Source organism: Aspergillus alliaceus (genome assembly GCF_009176365.1).
Source record: "Aspergillus alliaceus strain CBS 536.65 unplaced genomic scaffold BDW43scaffold_9, whole genome shotgun sequence".
NCBI classification, from domain to species: domain Eukaryota; kingdom Fungi; phylum Ascomycota; class Eurotiomycetes; order Eurotiales; family Aspergillaceae; genus Aspergillus; species Aspergillus alliaceus.
This window is the reverse complement of record NW_022474692.1, coordinates 773,546-791,363: the sequence shown is the minus strand read 5'-3', so window position 1 is coordinate 791,363 and position 17,818 is coordinate 773,546. Positions and strand designations below refer to the sequence as shown.

The following is a 17,818-nucleotide window of genomic DNA, read 5'->3' as shown; positions in this document are numbered from 1 at the left end:
GAGCATTGACTGGGGGATTCGGATTTTGTGCCATCCATCAATTGTTTGGCTGACCCCGTTCCCTGAACCGAAACGCATCCACGGTACGGCGGCCGCTGGTACTCTATCCGTGAACCACCAGTTCTAGCCCTTCGGCAATCTAATCTCTGTCTGTTCCCTATTTACAAATTACTCTTTCGGGTCGCTTCCGTACTTCCTCTTTCTTTTTCCCACCGGCCACGAAGCTGCCGCAGCCTCCTCAACCCTCAACCACCTCCCAGTTCTAGGCCCAATACGCTGCTCGGTTTCAATTTTGTGATACTGGGATAAAAGGTGCCCGGTGGTTGGTGCGTAGATTCTGCACGCATTGGGATGGCCTGATCGGGGGAGGAATCTAGTCAATTCATTCTCTTTTAATTTCGCCAAACAAGCGCACCCGTACCATCGACTTGGTTTCAGCTGGACTGGCCTTGTTCCCTTGAGTTAATTCCATTGCTGCTGGAATGGCGGGAGCGGCCGCGGCGGCATTTTCTTCAGATGTTTGGCTGTCGTCTGGTGTAGATTCGGGCCAGCACCAGTGGGAATTTTCCGTTCCCATCATACCGAATGTAAGTCCGATCCATCCCAAGTTTGCCCGCCGGTATTGGCTCCTGTACATTCTTGAGATGAAAATCTCGCGCCCCTTCCCCAGTAGACATGATGCTTGGCTAACCCTAACCTTCGGTAGAGCACCACTCGTCGTTCCAAGTCCCGGTCTTCCTACGAATCTACCAACCGATCAAGACGTAATTCTAGGGGTTCTCGTAGCTCGTCGCTATCGAAACATGCCTACGCACAAGAGTCGGGATATTTGAGCTCTCGAGGACGGCGAGAGGTAAGCCATGGCCGACGCGGAAGTGAAACTGGGAGCTCGCGGGACATTTATGGACAGGATGCAGCAAGTCGCAGCATTGGGAACGTGAGGAACTCGGAAGATACATACAATGGGTCCCTAAGGAAAAGCGACACGAAGGAGGATGTCGGGTCTTACCCGGGCGATACAGACGAGAAAAATTGGATCCATCGTGACAAATTAGCGAAGATCGAAAGCGAAGAGTTGCAGCAGATCCTCTTTCAACGCCGAGTAGGATCCGGAAGCATTAGGTCTGGACGGGGAAAGAATCATGAAGTGCACCCAAATGAGGTGACAACGCCGCCGACAGAACCATTAGAGCCCTGGCCAGTTCTGCACGAAGGCGCACGAGATATCACTGGCTCCACGATCCCTCTTGAGAATGATGAACGGAACCACTGGGACCTTCGTAGACCCGATGAAATCGCGGCGGAGGACGGCGCTTCGAGTATTTACCGCAACCCTGGTCTCCGGAAGAGCTCGTCTAGGATACCCATCCCTACCGCTAGCCCCGCGCCTATCTCCCCTGAACATCTTGGGCGTGAGTTCCCGATGCAGCGCTCACGCGCTAACACCATTAGTGATGAGGAGACGTTATCATTTGGTATGCCCCGCAGAGCCAGTGAGCCGATCACCGTGGATTCGACGGATGCCTCCCCACCAACAGCTGGAAGCAGGCCTGCCAGTCGGGGTGTGCAGGCCCAATTTAACGCAGCCAAGAAGGCGCCCGCCAAAGGTGCTGGTACGCGCAAAATCTCTGCTCCTGCGTCAACGCGGAAGCCTACACCTCGCAGTCGAACTACATCCAATAATAATTCTCAGCGTGCGACTAAACCGGGCGATCGCCCAACAACTGCTGTAAACCGTCCTGAAGGGGATCCCCCATGGCTGGCGACCATGTACAAGCCAGATCCGCGTCTACCTCCCGATCAGCAGATGCTACCCACTCATGCGAAAAGGATGCAGCAAGAGCAATGGGAGAAGGAGGGCAAGACACCAACTACATACGATCGTGCGTTTGCCCCGTTGGCAGTTGGACATGATGGTATAAAGCCCGTGGAGAAGGTCGAGAAGGTGGAGACTGAGAAGGTGGAAGAACAAAAACCCTCGCAACCAGAACCCGCACCACCAATCGCACCGAAGAGCCCAGACCCGAGCAACCGACCAAATACCAGCACAGGGTATAGTCCTATGCCTAAGCTGCAAGAACCTCCTCAGGCGGCATTAACGCCCAAATGGAGTCCACCTGTTGTAACGGCCGAACCACCACCGCCAAAGGAGAAGGGTTGCGGCTGCTGCATTGTTATGTGATGCTTCACATCCCTCTCTTTATCAAGCCATTCGCTCTCTTTGATAGCGATACATTGTTTAATTTGCCTCCATGGAAAAATTTCCCCCCTTCCATATTATTATTTATTCGGTTAGCGTGTCAGGTTGGTTGTTGTTGATCACCAGTCCTCTCTGCTTTTAGGATCAATTTAATTCCTGTCAAAATTCCCTTTTTTCTTTTTTTCTTTTTGATCTCACGTCATCCCATCCAAATTTTACAATTGCGTTGTGTCCAGTCGCTCCTTGCATGATTCCCCTGTGTCTGTTATAATTTATATTTCTTTCCATCTCAATCCAAAGAATACTGTTGACTCGTGGTCTCTGCAAGCTCCAACACAGGTCAAGAGCCGTGATCCCCTGGTCGTATACAAGGTGAAGCAGCCGGGAGGATCCTTCTGATAACGACTTCACGATGCGCTCCTTCGATTTTTCTTTTGATTTGACTCATCTGACCGTACAGCTGAGGTTTATTCCTAACTTACTACCCCTCTTATCTTCTTTGCATTTCCAACCACCAAGCGTCAGTTCTTCCACAAGCTCATCCTTAGCTACTTGCATTTGACATTCGATCCGAGCGGCGGTCCAGTTACGATCATTGAATTACTTGACCAGCAAGCTGCCTGAACTGACATATCACCCATATCTGTCTATATATCAATCAAACCATGAGTATTTTAGAATTGAGTATCAGGTAGCAATAAACGTCATATTCACTACGAGTACTAGTAGCAGTGGAATCGACTCATCAACTCTCCGCCTTACGACGACTCGATAGCAATCGGTTCAACAAGAAGTTATTTCTGTATGTACAGTATTCCAAAGCTTTGCTTATTAATATGGCAAATAGAATCCTTCAGGTGTGACGTGAAACCTCCTTGGAGGTTATTGTCTCGCATTCTATTGTGTTGTTCCTAAGATATCAGAGAAAATGTAAGCTTATCTAAGTCAGACACTGTCAGGCAAATCTTCGCATATGACCAAACAGGTTAAATTCAGAATTCTATGGAAAGTTCTCTTTGATTAGAAAAAGAAATTCTCCGTTTACTTGGGTCCTATTGAATATGTATGTATATGTTAGAATCCTGAGGCAACCAGGATAACTTCCATCGCCATGAAATCTTACATAATCATTCACCTGACATCATTTCTCGGGCAAATTAGTCAACCGACGGGGAAATCGCATCCAGTAGAACAAACCGACCCCGAGTACAAAGTATACACACCCGTCCATATAAACCTTTTCTACCCCTCCAATTCTTCTTCCCATACTCCTCTCCTTCGGAGACCCCAGTTGCCCACCATTTCTTCCATCTTTACTCGTCTCTTCGGGTCCTTCGCCGGTCCCTCACCCGCCGCCATGTCCGCCGCTAAGACCAAAGCCCAGAACATCATCAACGAGAATGCCGTCGGTAGGTTCTGCCCACCTTATCCCCGCCACACGGACAAAAGCAGGACCTGTAACTGACACAACGGGGGAAATCATCTAGTCGTCTTCTCCAAGTCTTACTGCCCCTACTGCGTTGCCAGCAAGAAGCTTCTCAACGACCTGAAGGCCAAATACGTTGCCATCGAATTGGATCACGAGAGTACGTTTCCGAGTTCTTCTATATTAGCCCCTATTCTGCTCTCTGCTTTCGTGTTACCTTGTGATTGATGGATAGACGCTAACATCGTGGTTAATAGAGGACGGTGCCGCCCTCCAGGACGCCCTCGAGGAAATCACCAACCAGCGCACCGTGCCCAACATCTTCATTAAGCAGCAGCACATTGGTGGAAACTCTGACCTGCAGGCTCGCAAGGGTGAGCTGCCTGCTCTGTTGAAGGCTGCTGGTGCTCTTTAGACTTGGTTGTCTAGAGAGATAGGTCTAGCCTTCATAGCTTAATCGTATTATAGGTGGAATGACATTGTATATGAGACCATTTGCTGGCTGTGCTCGTCTGTACTGTTGGTTTGAATATAGATTTGGCTTCGGCGATTGTAGTTGATACAATACCCCGCTCCAGCTTGTAGTGAGGGTTTGAGGAATGGGATGATTGGTTTGTAGGGTAGTATGTACTAATGTAAGTCAAGTCTGCGAGTGCAGACGATGTAATTGATGGATTGGGTTTCTACTGGGTCCGGGAGTATTGTCACTATAGGGATCTACTTAGACTGGAACTGATGAACTTCATCCTGAGGAGAGTGCTTGATTGGCTACTATTACATATACAAAGTACAATTACACGACCTTCTGCACAACAGTTCCAACAGGGCGTTCCACGATGCCCATCACCCCATCCACAACACTCTGTCTGGCGCCCTCGCTGGAAACATTCTTACCAGCAAGATAATTCAGCCACACCAACCGACTAATCCGCTCATCCGACACACGGCCCAAGAACCTCACCGGCTTCGCCGGTTCAGGATGGAAAAGCGCATCCAACTCGCCATGCGCACCACGCAAAAGCAGCAAAGTCTGCCCCTTGGGCACATTCTTCCGCTGCCCACCCCCAAACAAACTCTTAAAATCATTCAGCGCCGTCCCAAACGAATCATCCTGGAACTCGCTGCGGGCCGCATCCCCCGCCTCCAAAGCCTTCGCATTCGCCCTCTGCGCCCGCCCCGTAATCCCCCTCACCCACCCATCCCTCAAATGTAAGAAATCCGTATTCCGCGTAGGAACAATCCTAAAGCACGTCCGCAGCCCATTCCCCCTAATCACCGCATCCCAAACCTCCTCGCCCTTTTCCCCATCCAAAAGCAACCCCTTCAACTCCTCCCTCTCCGTCGAAACAAGCGACGTCGCAGACCCGGCCCCGGCACTCCCAACAACCCCCTCCTCACCCCCAGGCGGCCGTACAGCAGTCCTCACCAACCGCTGCTGCAACTCCGAAATATCCCCCCGAGCTACATACATCCCCACCACATAAACCTGGATCTTCAGAAATGACACAGTCCGCACCCCCAGCCCCAGTAACTGATACTCTTCTTCCTCGACATCGCGTACCTCCTCCCCAGCTTTCAATTCCCCCGCAGTTTTATTGTCGATAGAGGGTACGCGAATCACACTCGGGAAAAACGGTATCGTGCTCGTCCCCGTCGATACCTCCTCCACGCCATCTTGCCCCGCCACCCGAATCACGGATGGAGCGCCCCCGAACCCAGCCGGTCCATCTAGTTTCATCGCCCCTTTGCTGCTCTTGGGTTCGGGTTCCTGGGAGGAGGATTGAGAAGAGGCCTGAGAGGCTTGCTCAAGCCCGAACACGTCCGTCTTGATCACGCCGTACATTGCTGCCGCGCAGATGGCGATTCCGGCTGCGGAGACGGCGATTGAGCGGCGCGATTTGGCGAGGTCTTGGTTGCTGGTGCGGGTCGTTGAGTTGCGGAGGGGGTTCTTGGTGCGGAGGGTGTGGGTTGTGCTTAGGTGGCGGGTGCTTGTGCTGCTAGGGCGGGGGTAGGCGCGGCGGATGCATCGTGTGCAGGTGCGCCAGGAGATTGCGGGTTGGAGCGGCGGTGGTGGCATTGTGGGGGTTTGGTGGTGGTTGTTTTGATTGTGGTTGGAGTTTGGTTGGTGATGGGTGAATTTGGTTCCGGATGGAGATGGAGATGGAGATGCTAGTAGTAATACTTATCGGGCTTGGCGGATAGCGGCGTTCACGTGACACTATGTGCCCTTGTTCTTGGGAAGTGGGTTTTGGGTTTATTGGTTTATTGGTTTATATGAATGGTGGGTATGGGGAAGGAGTTATATGGGGATAAATGATGGTAGGATGGTAGTTACTGGGGAGTGATTACGAGAAATGAATATGTCAATATGTCATTCGAGTTGAATCAATTGAATATACACGGAAGCTACCAATCTAGAATGAAATCAATGCACTACGACTCTATGTCTTCCCCCACCGCTCACGGTGATCGTCGCTGTTTCATCGACGTAATACACACCTTTGAAAATATCGTTCCCGTCGATCGTGATAGACGGCTTCTCCGAGCTCCTCACATACGGTAATGTCAGGTTCCCCTTCGTCCCGGCCGGGACCGAAAATTGAAGCGTGTAACCATCCGGATTCTTCTCCCAGGCAGCCTGGAACTTCCCTAGCGGCGTTGTGAACCCGCCCTCGACGGTTTTCAGGTCGCCGAACTGCGGCGCAATCTTCCACGTAAGGCCACGGGGCGACGTGATGGAGAGGCCCAGGAGATAGGTAGTCAGGGCGGTGGTCGGGCCGGAGGACCACCCATGCGCATGCGAGACATACGATGGGTCGTGTCCGTATCCGCGGTCGGATCTGTATCCGAATGTGCCATCTGCCAGATATCCCTCGATTACTGTGCTTTCCGTGCCGTTGGGGTTGTTGAGGTACCAGCCCCAGCTTCGGCGGATGAGCTCCAGCGCTCTCGCGGTCTTGCCGATGGCAAAATGGCCCTGGATTTCGAAGGATGAAATGAACGGCGAGATGTTGTTCGGTAGTTCAGGCGCTACTGCTCCGATTGGGGTCCAGTTGTGCAGTAGATTATCGGATATCCTGCCGGCTCTTTCGGGGTCTACGACGCCATAGAGAAGGGCCAGGCTATTTGCATCTTGTGGGTGCAAATCGGTTGTCGTCGCATTATCTTTGAATGCGCCGTAGTTGTCATCCCAGCAGTATTCGTTGAGAGAGTGCAAAAGGTCTGATGCCTGGGTATTCCATTTGTCTGCTAGCGGACTGATCCTGGCAGCCCAGGAGGCTAGCTGTGCGCCTGTTGATAGGGTACGGTATAATCTAGTTTTTGTTAGGCGACGGTGAATATTATGGGGGTAGGCGGTACTTACATTATCTGTGCTTCAGTGTTGTTGTATCCCTGCTGCCATCTGGCCCAGTCGCGCGTGCCGTTGACATTCAGCAGACCGGTAGAATTGTCCACTTTGTTGTAAATGAAGTCCATGGCCCTTTGGTACTTGTTCCAATTCTTGGTCAGAAAGGAAGTATCGTTAGTGTACAGCAGATAGTTGTACGTTCCTATCATCAGCCACATATGGTATGTGTCCGAATCTTTTTGGTTGAGCGGTGGCCCTGATTCGTCGAAAGCGCCCGTTGAAGGGTCCTGGTCTGTTGTTAAACGTATACAATAGTGATGTTTGAAAAGGGGTAAACCTACCTGTTTATCGTACATCACCTGCAGAGCGTTCTTCACGCTGTCCAAATCACCAATACTCACGAACGCCGAGGGCACCGCGATACCCATGTCGCCCGGCCATACCGCACGGTCTCGCTTCGCTCCATCCACCAGGATGGTATCTCCAGGCCCCATTGTCGCATTGTTGGCCCATCCCTTGGTCAGCATGGGCACCTGGCGACCCGTGTTCGGCGGAACGGCATTGGTCTGTAATGTATAGGCACCACTGTACCAGATGCGATTCAAGAGATCGTCATTCGAGTGAAAATATCCCTGATAAGCCCGCAAGTTCGACCAGGTAGGCTGGAAGCCGATTTCCAAGCTCACAGCATCAATATCGACTGACACCCGCCCATCCGTAACCAAGAAGACCGACAAATACCGGAACCCCCCGCGAAGAGACTCATCCGGCATGACATACGACGCGGTTCCATCTTTGGTGAAATTGGCATACAGAGCACCATCCGGCCCCTTGAATGCGCCATTCGACGAATCCGACCATTCACCAATCCAGTTCTTGGCCTCGGAGAAAGCCAGACCCAGCGCCCCACTGCCGCCCTTTGAGGTGTAGTTCACGGTCACGATGCCGCCCACCTCGATGCCGAAGTCGAACACCACGGCGGACCCATTTAAGCGCAAGGTGTATGGTTTAAACTTTTTGTAATCGACCGTGGCGTTCGGTTCCGCAAGCGATACGATCGTTCGTTTAGGGCTGATGGTTCTCGATGACGGCGCATAAATGTTGTCCTCCCATGGTCCTGGAAAGGCGCTATCCTTGGGACCCGCGCATGTGACATCTCTCCAGCATTTTTGCGCCAAGGAAAATTGGCAGAGAAGCAGGAGGCTCAGGAGAAGGGGAAATCGGCACCCCAGCGCCATTCTGCTCAGGTTCTGAGAATGCCAAAGGGGAGCAGCAATTTACCCAATAAAAGGGCGGGGGGAAAGAGAAAGTCCACACTGCAAGAACCTCATTTTTCCGCGGAGGGTATATGTGGAATTAAGTAGCCTGTTGGGGTGAGTTTTATATTAGAGGCTTGCCTAATCGGTGTTGGGAATGTTTTGCAGGGGGAGGGGGAGAAGGAGGGGTTGTTTTTGTTTTCTTCTTCTTCCTCTTCTAAGTACAGTACAGTACCTCTCTCTCCTTGGGTTACACTATTAGTAGTAATGATAAATGCCGGATTACCCAAGATCGGTAAGTGTCGCCCTCTAACGGTTCATCCGGCGATCAATTGGCGTCCTTGTTCGGCTCCCCCCGTTTACCAGTTCCCACTTTTCTAGTGTCTAGTTCCTTTCGTGAATAATTTCCGAATACCAACTAATATTAATCTGGACCATGAATGGGGACTAGGGAGCAAATAGTCGGGCAAAAGGAGTCCTCCGGCTGTTTCTCTTTTGAGACCCTAGACTAGCCTCTCCCTAATAATTTTTTTTTTTGCCGGAGAATTCCTGGTATGTCTTTTTTCTTTTTTTCATTTGGGAGGCAAGGAGGCATTGGGAATGACATCAGCCAAGGGGAAAAGAAGTTATGTAATGATTAGACGAAGTAGTTACTCCTGATCATCTTTTTTTCTCTTCTCTCTCTGCTATCGCTTGAGTCTCATCCGGTGTAATAGTAGGTTGGGCTCATGCATTATTGGCAGAGATTCCCAGTCAAGCTTCTGTCAGGAGAGCTTCGTCACTGACGCGAAACCCTTCTTCTTCTTCTCCAGGCCGATCACTTCTCCGCATTTCTGCGACAACATGCTTCGTGGCAGGGGTGCAGCCCGAAGAATATCGGTACATCTGCTACCGAAACACAAATAACGATCAATATTATATACGGAGAGCCAGGAATAAATAGAGAGCATGAAGAATAGAAAAGGCCGTATCATTGCGTAATAGCTTTAGATCACTGTTGACCTGTCCAGCCAACAAACGATGCGCTGGCTGGTCGTTGCCCCCCTGTTGCTAGGGTTTATCTTCCACTGGTCATGTGTCCCAGACCGACAGCAAGGGCAAGATCTGTACGGTCAAAGCGAATGGAAATCAGGAGGACGAGGTGCGGAGGCTTCTGAAAGCGTTTCAGGAATGCGGCAACGGGCGCATCGTTATTTTCCCCGAAGACCAGTCGTATTGGATCGCCTCACACCTGAACCCTATTCTGAGCGATGTGACGGTTGAATAGTGGGGAAATGGATGGTTTGACTCACTAGCAATTTTCAATCCAGAATGTACTTCGAGGCACGATCTAGGCTTTACCGAGTAGTATTGAAACTTCAGGCTGGACCTCTATGTCCGAATAAGGTTGCCTAGCAAGTTATGGCATCAATAAGTGGGCTGATGCCTTGAATGACACCTCGGTGAATTCAGCCTTTTGTTGGGTGCCCTCCATCGGACGAAGGGTGACTGGTCGGCTTTCAGTTTGGAGCACAGCAATTGCATCTGCATCTTTGTGAAATCTACCATTCGATAGCTTCATAATTTCTCTGCATGGTAGTGCTGGACGAAGGACAGCTGTTACTGTTGAAACATTCGTTTTAGGAACAGCAACAGCAGTGCCTCGGACAAACAACGTCAACAGGCTGCGGAAAAGCCAATAGTTCTGCCTCGCCCCATAGTGGTACCAGTAGAGGCCAAAGTATAGGGTACACTTCACTCAACTGCTGAAACAAAGTGAACTGGTAACTTGTGAGCATCTCAGGGTGGTGAAGGTTACGACGCATTAGTTTGCGTATCGCAGTCTGACGTACACTGAAAATCATGACAGGTAGTCGATCTCCCCCATTCAAGTAGGGTGCCCTTCGTTTTCAACTCCTTAACTCGAAGGATTTTTGTATGTCCATGTCTGCTAATCCAAGCCTGATAAAAAAAGGCCCTCTAAGATAGTTGCTTTCCTGAGCTCGTCTTCTGAAACGTTAGAATCAGGTACTTGAATCTGAATCTGGAAATGAATATCGGATTACTTATCGGAACTTTCAGGTTTGGAGTTCGGTGTCTTGAGCGAGTGAACGAGAATAAGTCTGGGGCCCTTTTATCTCCTTCTTGTAGATGTACAGGTAGGCGTTTGTCTGTATCTAGCTGTCCGGGGTACTTCGAAATGGAGGTTGCTGGTGACGTTCTCACAGTAGCCTCTGTTTCACTGTCAGATGAGTTGTTAGAAGGTTCTTTAATAATGATAGACGAAAAGATGGCGTTGCTTCTTCGAGGGAGCCCATTCAAATGTAGTTTATTCAGAAATAATATCGATGAAGATGTTTCCATCCTCAAGGAGCAGCAGAACCAGATCGTTAGTACGCCGGCCAAGCTCCAGAAGCTGGGCATCCCCCAACTGGGTTTGATCTTTTGCAAGTTTACATCCCTATGAATATCCGTAACTCAGGGTTCTAAGTACGACGTTCTGCCCAACCCCATGTGTTCACTTAAGACCATGGACGATATATCTCATTGCAGTAGTATAAGCCGGGAAGGCGCATGCTGGTCTTTCGCCCACCCCTGCACGCTATTTAACTGCAACAAGCTCTCCCCTTCTTAGCCCCATTGTTTTACTACTCTTCGCTTAGCTGCTAGTGTTGCTTCTTGGTTTTCCCCTCCTGTTCTAACAGCTGTAGACACTTTTGACCAGATATGGCGATACGTTGCTGTTTGTTTAACTTTGCGAAGCCAATTTCTAACCTGGACTATCCACAGCGTTGGTCTGGATGACGATTCCTACAACGATGACTATGAACGGTATCTATAGTGTGTGATACGTTTATAGGACAGTACTGTTTTATGCCTGGTCTATGCATACATTACAGTGGCCCTGGGAGCGTACTAGTATCCCGTGAAGTTCTTTTTCACCAGCATCAGCTCGTGGAGACCACGGGGAGAGGCTCATACATTAGAAGGATTCTAAGATTCCCAATAATGGATATTCAAAACTGATTATGGGTAGGAGAAATACGACGTAGCTTTGGGGTTTGTAGTGATGTAGTGTTTATTTTGAGGTACTATATGGAGCTCATTTCCATGAGAATCATAATTATTTTCTTCCTGATATCTAGAGCTATTTTATCACTAATTACTTTATTCCACTTACCGGCCGGATCATCCCACTGGCTGGTCCAATCAGGACCGCCAGCAGGAATCCCCAACCAACATTTATCTGCCATCGATCAATGGTGGAGAACGGTACTTCGGCCAATTTGGTTGGTTGAGTTTGATGTCATCCCAAGGGCGCGGAATCCACCAGCCAGTCAAAGTACATTTATAACATCGAATGCCTTGTCAATCAATTTCCTTTGTGTCTAGATAAGAGCCCATTTACATATAATTCAGTGCCCTATTTTACTCTTGCTATCCTATATATCATGGCCATGAATGATTCTAATCCCACGCAGCCAAAGCCATGGATCGAAACTCCGTTAATAGAATCCGCCACCCTCTCAAAAGCAGCGGGATGGTAAGTAGACTTATTTAACCTGATATCCAGTTATAAACGAAGCTAAAATGTACGTAGTAGAGTCTTCCTGAAGTTAGAGCTTCTCCAGCCTTCAGGGTCTTTTAAGTCGAGGTACGTCATCTAGAAGCTCATTAAGTATCAAGAAGTATGAAAGAAGCTCACCACTACTACAGAGGTATCGGGAATCTAATCCGCACCGCTCTCCTTGACCCCGCAAACAAGAACAAGGAGCTTCACTTCTACAGTTCCTCCGGAGGAAATGCAGGCTTAGCAGCAGTCATCGCAGCCCGAGACCTAGGCTCTCCCTGCACAGTCGTCGTACCCCATAGCACCAAACCCCTCATGATAAGCAAGTTGCGCACCGCCGGAGCTACAGACGTGATCCAGCATGGCTCCAGCTGGTTCGAAGCCGACGCTTATCTACGACAAAACTTTATCGAAAAGCAACCAAACGAGGGTGATGCCCATGCATCCAAGAAACGAAACATCTACGTGCCGCCATTCGACCACCCAGACATCTGGAAAGGTGCAGCGACGATGATCCCCGAGATCGCTGCTCAATTGCCACCTAGGGACACCTCCACGGGCTATAATTTTCCAGCTGATGCGATAGTCTGTAGCGTTGGCGGTGGCGGTCTCTTTAACGGGGTTGTGGAAGGACTCGAGGATCACTTGCAATCTCATCCAACACCAGACTTGATTACTGGGACGACGATGAAGAATATTCGGGTGTTGGCTGCTGAGACGAATGGTGCGGATTCTCTTGCTCTCTCGCTACGGAGTGGGAGCCTGCAGTCTCTTCCGGCTATTACGTCCCTGGCAACTTCTCTAGGCGCGCTTTGTGTGGCGCCTCAGACCTTGAAATATGCCCAGACACCCCCGGCTGGTGTTGATGTTTTTAGTGTCGTGGGGTCCGACGCTGAGGCCGCGCAGGGGGTCATCCGCCTGGCTGATGAGCTTCGGTTGCAGGTTGAGCTAGCATGCGGGATCAGTGTTGATATTGCAGCTGGACCGAGGTTGAGGGAAGCTGTTCCCGATCTTACTCCGGACAGTCGGGTGGTGGTGATTGCTTGTGGAGGGAGCAATATTACCGCGGAGATGATCGCTGAGTATCGACAGAGACTGCAGAATGGGTGGGAGTAGACATTTGGTGGATCTTCTTCGATTCAATGTCTCGGTGTTATTTGGCGCAAAGATAAACGAAGGATCGCCCTGCATCCGGGGGTTGCAGCTTGGAAATAGCAACTTCTATATTATTCTTTAACTATGCTGCACAGTGACCAAAAGCAGATAAAATATAGAGAGTGGAAAGAGTTGTTTGGCCTGTATATAAGCCAGAAAGAACTTAACGTACCTATGCCCCTTTGTAAGGAATGTAGTGGCTAAGTTATGTCTATTGGTGAAATCTGTATTATGTTGCCGATAGCGGTCCCTTAGTATATTAAGAGTCTATTAAACACTGTCTTAAGAAGCATTATACCTCCCTGTGCCACAATAATTATATTTTTCTTGTCGCCAGCCGTATCAGGAGAAGCCTGTCTCTTTCTAGCCGTTCGACTATCGAAGATGAGGGTGACCCTCACCGACAAATAGTACCGTACCATCCCTATAAAGTACCAGTTTGCCGGCATACCATGGCCATCCTCGGGAGGGTCCAAGTCACGGTAAAGTTGGACATTTTTAAGTTATAATATAAAACTACAGTACGTAGTTGCTTAAGTCCGGTGTCATTTACTGGGACCAAGTCGGGGCTTGTCTTCCATAGTGGATCGCTTGTTGAACGTCAATAACATCAGGATCTAAGTACAACGATCTGCCAGGTCTCCCAAGGTTATCAATGTAGAATACCCTCGTATCGACATTGTATCGTACGATCAGATAGCGCGCAAATTGGTGATCCTGTGAATTACCAAGAAGGCGCATCGTTGGGGAATATGAGCCTTTTTATATCTGGCCTCATGACGAAGGAATCCCTCGCTTCGCTCGAATCAACAGAACGCCTCTTCACTAAACATGGTAATATTCCTGAGATACTAGGTGACTTAATAGCCATATGCAATAACCAACTGCCTAATCCAACTTCTCAGCACGGGATTTAGAGCATCTACTTATCTTTCTAGCTTCGTTCCGAAATTCACTCCACAACACCAAAGTCAATCTCGTCACCAAGCAACACAAGCAATTACAAATAGTAACTGTGTTGGGATTCTATCTCAACAATCTCTCACCTCTGCTTATAATAATTTCATACTTCCTCCACCCTCTATGTACCAGTACATTGACACTGAAGACACCTACATGTGTTGGTTGGCTTCAGTCTCTTAGCCCTCCTCGCATCTCTTGTCTCTCATTTCTTACTCAAAACACCCACTTAACTGGTCATTCCTTACCTTCATTCTGCCTCCACTCTTGTCCATACCCTACTCTACCAAGAAAATGGACGACCAAGTCCTCAATTCAGCCCAACACCATTCCATTGCCGAGCAGCAAGCTCGCCATTCCTGCATTTGGGAGAGCCAATAACACCGTAAGTCATCTTCCCCTAACTAACATATCCAGGAATATACCCTAACATCCCGCTATTCTAGCATCACCTCCCTAATAAGTTCAAGGAACTATGAGCGTTTATATCACCCAGACTCCGCCAAGAGTACATTGAGCGAACTTGGATCCTAGCCTCATCACCCACGCCGACCGAAGGACAAGACGACTATGAAAGCCTCTTGAAAACCCTGTATAAGAAATGTTTCGCATATATGACTCAGCTCGATGCGGAGATAGCCTTGTCTGTACCCGGTAAGTAATGTACTACATCTGCTTGCTTGGCCCCACTGCCCGACACTGGCAGGGTCGAGTATCTACGTTTAAGGCGCGGCTCAGTCAGCTTGGTATCAAGGACTTCGCCGAATCATGCCAGGACTTCGACATCAAAGGTGGCATATATGGCGACGGCAATGATGGCCAGGCCGCATATTCCCAGGAGGAAAATACCGAGATGGCCGAAAGAGGGGGTTCTCCGAGCCATTATCCAAGGGAGGACGAAGATTCAATGATACCTCTTCTGGAGGAAGGTCGTCATGGCTGGAGTGGCGGCATAAGAGAATCTACAGCGCGTGTTCGAGAAATCGGATGTCTGGCTGGGCGATACGGACCGGAAACGCGAAATCGAGCCGACGCTTTCGTTTTCGTAAACTGAAAGTGTGAATTCGGCATTGTTGGTAGCACCGGGGTTGGGAAATCGTCGCTCATTAATGCTATTGCTGATGAAGAGAATATTCTTGCGACGAACTGCATGTACACCTCTAGTGCTGTGGCGACGGAGTTGACGTATAACGATGGGGAATTCAAGTACAAGGCGCGCATTGAGTTTATTCAATGCAGCGAGTGGGAGCACGAGCTACGGGTTCTCCCTAAGGAGATTTTTGATAGTATGGGGGATATTCTTGACGAGAATGTTCCGAAAGATTCTAATGCTGGTATTGCTCTTGACAAGATCAAGGATGTGTATCTTTCGTTGGAGCTGGAGAATATCGTGAGCACATCCGTTGAGAAGCTTCTGGAGAGTACGAATGTTTTGAGTCTGCTTGGGACTATCTTGATCTTAGAAGAGAACAATCCTAGGGTCTTCTCTAGGAAGTTGAAGTCCTACATCGACAGTAAGGGGAGGACGCGCGGCCCGAAGAGATCTTCACAGAAGGATAGTGATATAGGGCTCTGGCCGCTCGTTAGCGTGGTCCGAATTTATGTTAAGGCAAAGGCCTTGTCGACTGGGGCTATGCTGGTCGACTTGCCTGATGTTTTTGACTCGAACCCTGCGCGTGTGGCCGTTGTGGAAGACTAAATGAAGCGTTGCTCGGCGATTTGGGTTGTCTCGCCCATCAATGGAGCTGTGGATGATAATATTGCCCATGACCTCTTAGGTCAGAACTTGAAGATGCAGATCCATATGGACTGTGCCTTCAATAACATCACTTTCGTGTGCACAAAGACAGACGACATCTCCGTCAGTGAAGTACAAGTCTCTCTAAAACTAGGTTACCGTCATTGCAGTGAAGGACAACGCCCGAGCCTGTCTGATCTTACTCCCAGCAAAGAAAAAAGTCTGCAACGATGCTGAAGCGGGCGAAGTAACCACATTGAATAATGACCCCCCAGAAGTGACTTTCGTCGGCAACTCTGTCATTGAGATGCAGTGTTCTGGATTCTCCGAAAATAAAGAGCTGGCGAGGCACTACCAGGCTCTCAAAGCCGAGAAGAAGCAACTTGACAACCAGAGACGCCAACTCAACGCCAACTCAACGCCAACTTACTCAATAGATCAAGAACAAAAAGGAAGAGTTTAAGCGACTCAGGGAAAAGGTATGCAAACAAATATACTCCGAGAGTGCATCAATGCCAAGACCGCGTACTCCAAGCATGAGATCAAAAAGGACTTTGCGTGTGGAACTCGGGAGTTCGATCAAGAATTCAGGGAAGATGAAGATGAGACATCAAGATCTGGCGCAGCTTTGCCCATTCGAGACTCTGAAAGCTTGGCGAGTGAGGTTCCTCTATTCTATGTGTCTACAAAGGCATATCAAAGGGTTTGCGGTACCGGTAGACTACGAAAGGAGGCCCTGTCCCCGGGTTTGCAAAGATGGAGGAAACTGAAATATCTTATTTGCAGCGCCATTGCACCAACTTGGCCGAAGATGCAAGGAAGGCATCTGTACTGCGATTCCTAACCCAGCTGAAGCGGTTATTTTAGTGAAGTCACTGTGGTCGCTGGTGATTAGTCCGGCACATATTGTGTCAGACGGAAAGGTACGGGAATTAGAAACTAGGTTCGACTCTATCGTTGAGTATCTGAGAAAGGTATGCTACATATCCAATGTTTTGACATTATTTAACTCAGCCCCTCAGACCTTGAGAAAGTAGGCTTGCGAGCACTCTGATTTAATTATCCAAGAAGTTGAAGTGAACAATGTCAATCGACTTGGTATGTCACCGCATCAGCTCACTGCGACAGAAACTAATGGCGCAGACCGAGCGGTAAAGCATGGCCGTGAGGAATCCCCTCATATTATATCTCGTTGGAATGCACCCCGTAACGAAGGAGGGCTTGCTTACAACACGTATCTGGCGACTTGTCGTCGTCGAGGATTATTTGGAAAAAAAAAAAAAAAGGACTGGAGCCAGGCCCTGTATGCTACGTTGCACCCTGTCTTTGCTTGGACAGTACTCACAAAACAAGCAGAGCCAATCCTTTGCTGGAAAAATTTGTTGGCGGCTGGACCAGGATATTCTGCGTGAAAGTCCCTCAACAGCTCAATCAGTTTGCTGCAAGATTAAGTGAGACCCTGCAAATGTTCCACAAGGGAGCGATTGCCCTTGCGGGCAAAAGCGCCAAAGAAACACCAGAAGAGATGCTGAATACCTACTGTAAACCCCTAGAACATGAGCTCAATCAACTGGAAACATCAATAGTCTGGACAGAAAGAGATGAACAGGCTATTTGCTAAAACCATTGAGTCCGAGCTAGAGTAAGCGTACCAAGAGTGCGCAGAGCAACGTGGTAAGTTTCCGACCTCGGTTCTCTAGGAGAGACAAAAAAAAAAAAAAAATTTGGAGACCTTAAGCACTTTAAATCCATGTTTGACCGTCCAGCAAAATGCACTAACTCAGTCATAAATGCTGTAAGGTTCTCTAACATGTTCCCCATAGGTCCCCAAAGCCTCGCCGTATGAGAGACATAATGACTCGCGAAGCAAGAGACAATTGTGGCCAAGTGCTTAGAAGCAGGGTCGAGCCAGCGTCATAAAAGATAACAGACCTGCTGGTAGAGACGACCGTGGGCCACGTGTTGCGCGACTACTGCGCAGCTGTCGTGGGGCCTCAGATCCGCAAACTCGCGGATGACCAAGTTAAGCTAAAGAATGATATTACCGGGATCATACAGACCACGAAGGCCAAGATACATTTGGATAAACTTCTGGGACTTGACCCGGGAAAGAATGGTCAGCCTAAATTATCTGTTGCATCCGAAGTTGTGGTGAAGAGCGAAGAGAAGCCGATGTAGAACGAG

The 17,818-nt window shown here is 49.2% G+C and overlaps 5 protein-coding genes across 5 annotated transcripts; 3 read left to right on the top strand and 2 right to left on the bottom strand.

Annotated features, from left to right (window-relative positions):
* Positions 1 to 482: 482 nt before the first annotated feature.
* Positions 483 to 4,041, top strand: BDW43DRAFT_298459 (uncharacterized protein; the record flags this gene model as incomplete). Its single annotated transcript, XM_032044553.1, has 5 exons — positions 483 to 587; positions 707 to 2,122; positions 3,492 to 3,609; positions 3,688 to 3,786; positions 3,884 to 4,041. The coding sequence occupies 5 exons, from the start codon at positions 483 to 485 to the stop codon at positions 4,039 to 4,041; spliced, it is 1,896 nt and encodes a 631-aa protein (XP_031903226.1).
* A 1-nt stretch (position 4,042) lies between these two features.
* Positions 4,043 to 5,839, bottom strand: BDW43DRAFT_254444 (chalcone isomerase domain-containing protein). The gene has a single exon (XM_032039852.1). The coding sequence runs from the start codon at positions 5,701 to 5,703 to the stop codon at positions 4,420 to 4,422; it is 1,284 nt and encodes a 427-aa protein (XP_031903225.1). The 5' UTR covers positions 5,704 to 5,839; the 3' UTR covers positions 4,043 to 4,419.
* Positions 5,840 to 5,987: 148 nt separating this feature from the next.
* BDW43DRAFT_268393 (putative alpha-L-rhamnosidase B) lies at positions 5,988 to 8,418 on the bottom strand. Its single transcript, XM_032041123.1, has 3 exons — positions 7,317 to 8,418; positions 6,991 to 7,262; positions 5,988 to 6,940 (listed from the first exon to the last, which is right to left on the bottom strand). The coding sequence occupies exons 1-3, from the start codon at positions 8,211 to 8,213 to the stop codon at positions 6,052 to 6,054; spliced, it is 2,058 nt and encodes a 685-aa protein (XP_031903224.1). The 5' UTR covers positions 8,214 to 8,418; the 3' UTR covers positions 5,988 to 6,051.
* A 3,200-nt stretch (positions 8,419 to 11,618) lies between these two features.
* BDW43DRAFT_268385 (putative L-serine dehydratase) lies at positions 11,619 to 13,133 on the top strand. Its single transcript, XM_032041122.1, has 3 exons — positions 11,619 to 11,754; positions 11,812 to 11,865; positions 11,928 to 13,133. The coding sequence occupies exons 1-3, from the start codon at positions 11,663 to 11,665 to the stop codon at positions 12,895 to 12,897; spliced, it is 1,116 nt and encodes a 371-aa protein (XP_031903223.1). The 5' UTR covers positions 11,619 to 11,662; the 3' UTR covers positions 12,898 to 13,133.
* Positions 13,134 to 14,557: 1,424 nt separating this feature from the next.
* On the top strand, positions 14,558 to 15,595 carry BDW43DRAFT_308640 (uncharacterized protein; the record flags this gene model as incomplete). The annotated part of the gene is made up of 2 exons (XM_032046536.1): positions 14,558 to 14,869; positions 14,954 to 15,595. 2 exons carry the CDS (start codon positions 14,558 to 14,560, stop codon positions 15,593 to 15,595), a joined length of 954 nt encoding a protein of 317 aa, XP_031903222.1.
* Positions 15,596 to 17,818: the final 2,223 nt, after the last annotated feature.

Coding starts and splice junctions, on each gene's coding strand:
- BDW43DRAFT_254444 (XM_032039852.1), bottom strand. CDS start 5,703: ATGCCACCACCGCCGCTCCAACCCGCAATCTCCTGGCGCACCTGCACA.
- BDW43DRAFT_268393 (XM_032041123.1), bottom strand. CDS start 8,213: ATGGCGCTGGGGTGCCGATTTCCCCTTCTCCTGAGCCTCCTGCTTCTC. Junction 7,263..7,316: donor AGGTGATGTACGATAAACAG/GTAGGTTTACCC, acceptor ACAACAGACCAG/GACCCTTCAACGGGCGCTTT. Junction 6,941..6,990: donor AACACTGAAGCACAGATAAT/GTAAGTACCGCC, acceptor AACAAAAACTAG/ATTATACCGTACCCTATCAA.
- BDW43DRAFT_268385 (XM_032041122.1), top strand. CDS start 11,663: ATGGCCATGAATGATTCTAATCCCACGCAGCCAAAGCCATGGATCGAA. Junction 11,755..11,811: donor CTCTCAAAAGCAGCGGGATG/GTAAGTAGACTT, acceptor AAATGTACGTAG/TAGAGTCTTCCTGAAGTTAG. Junction 11,866..11,927: donor TCAGGGTCTTTTAAGTCGAG/GTACGTCATCTA, acceptor CCACTACTACAG/AGGTATCGGGAATCTAATCC.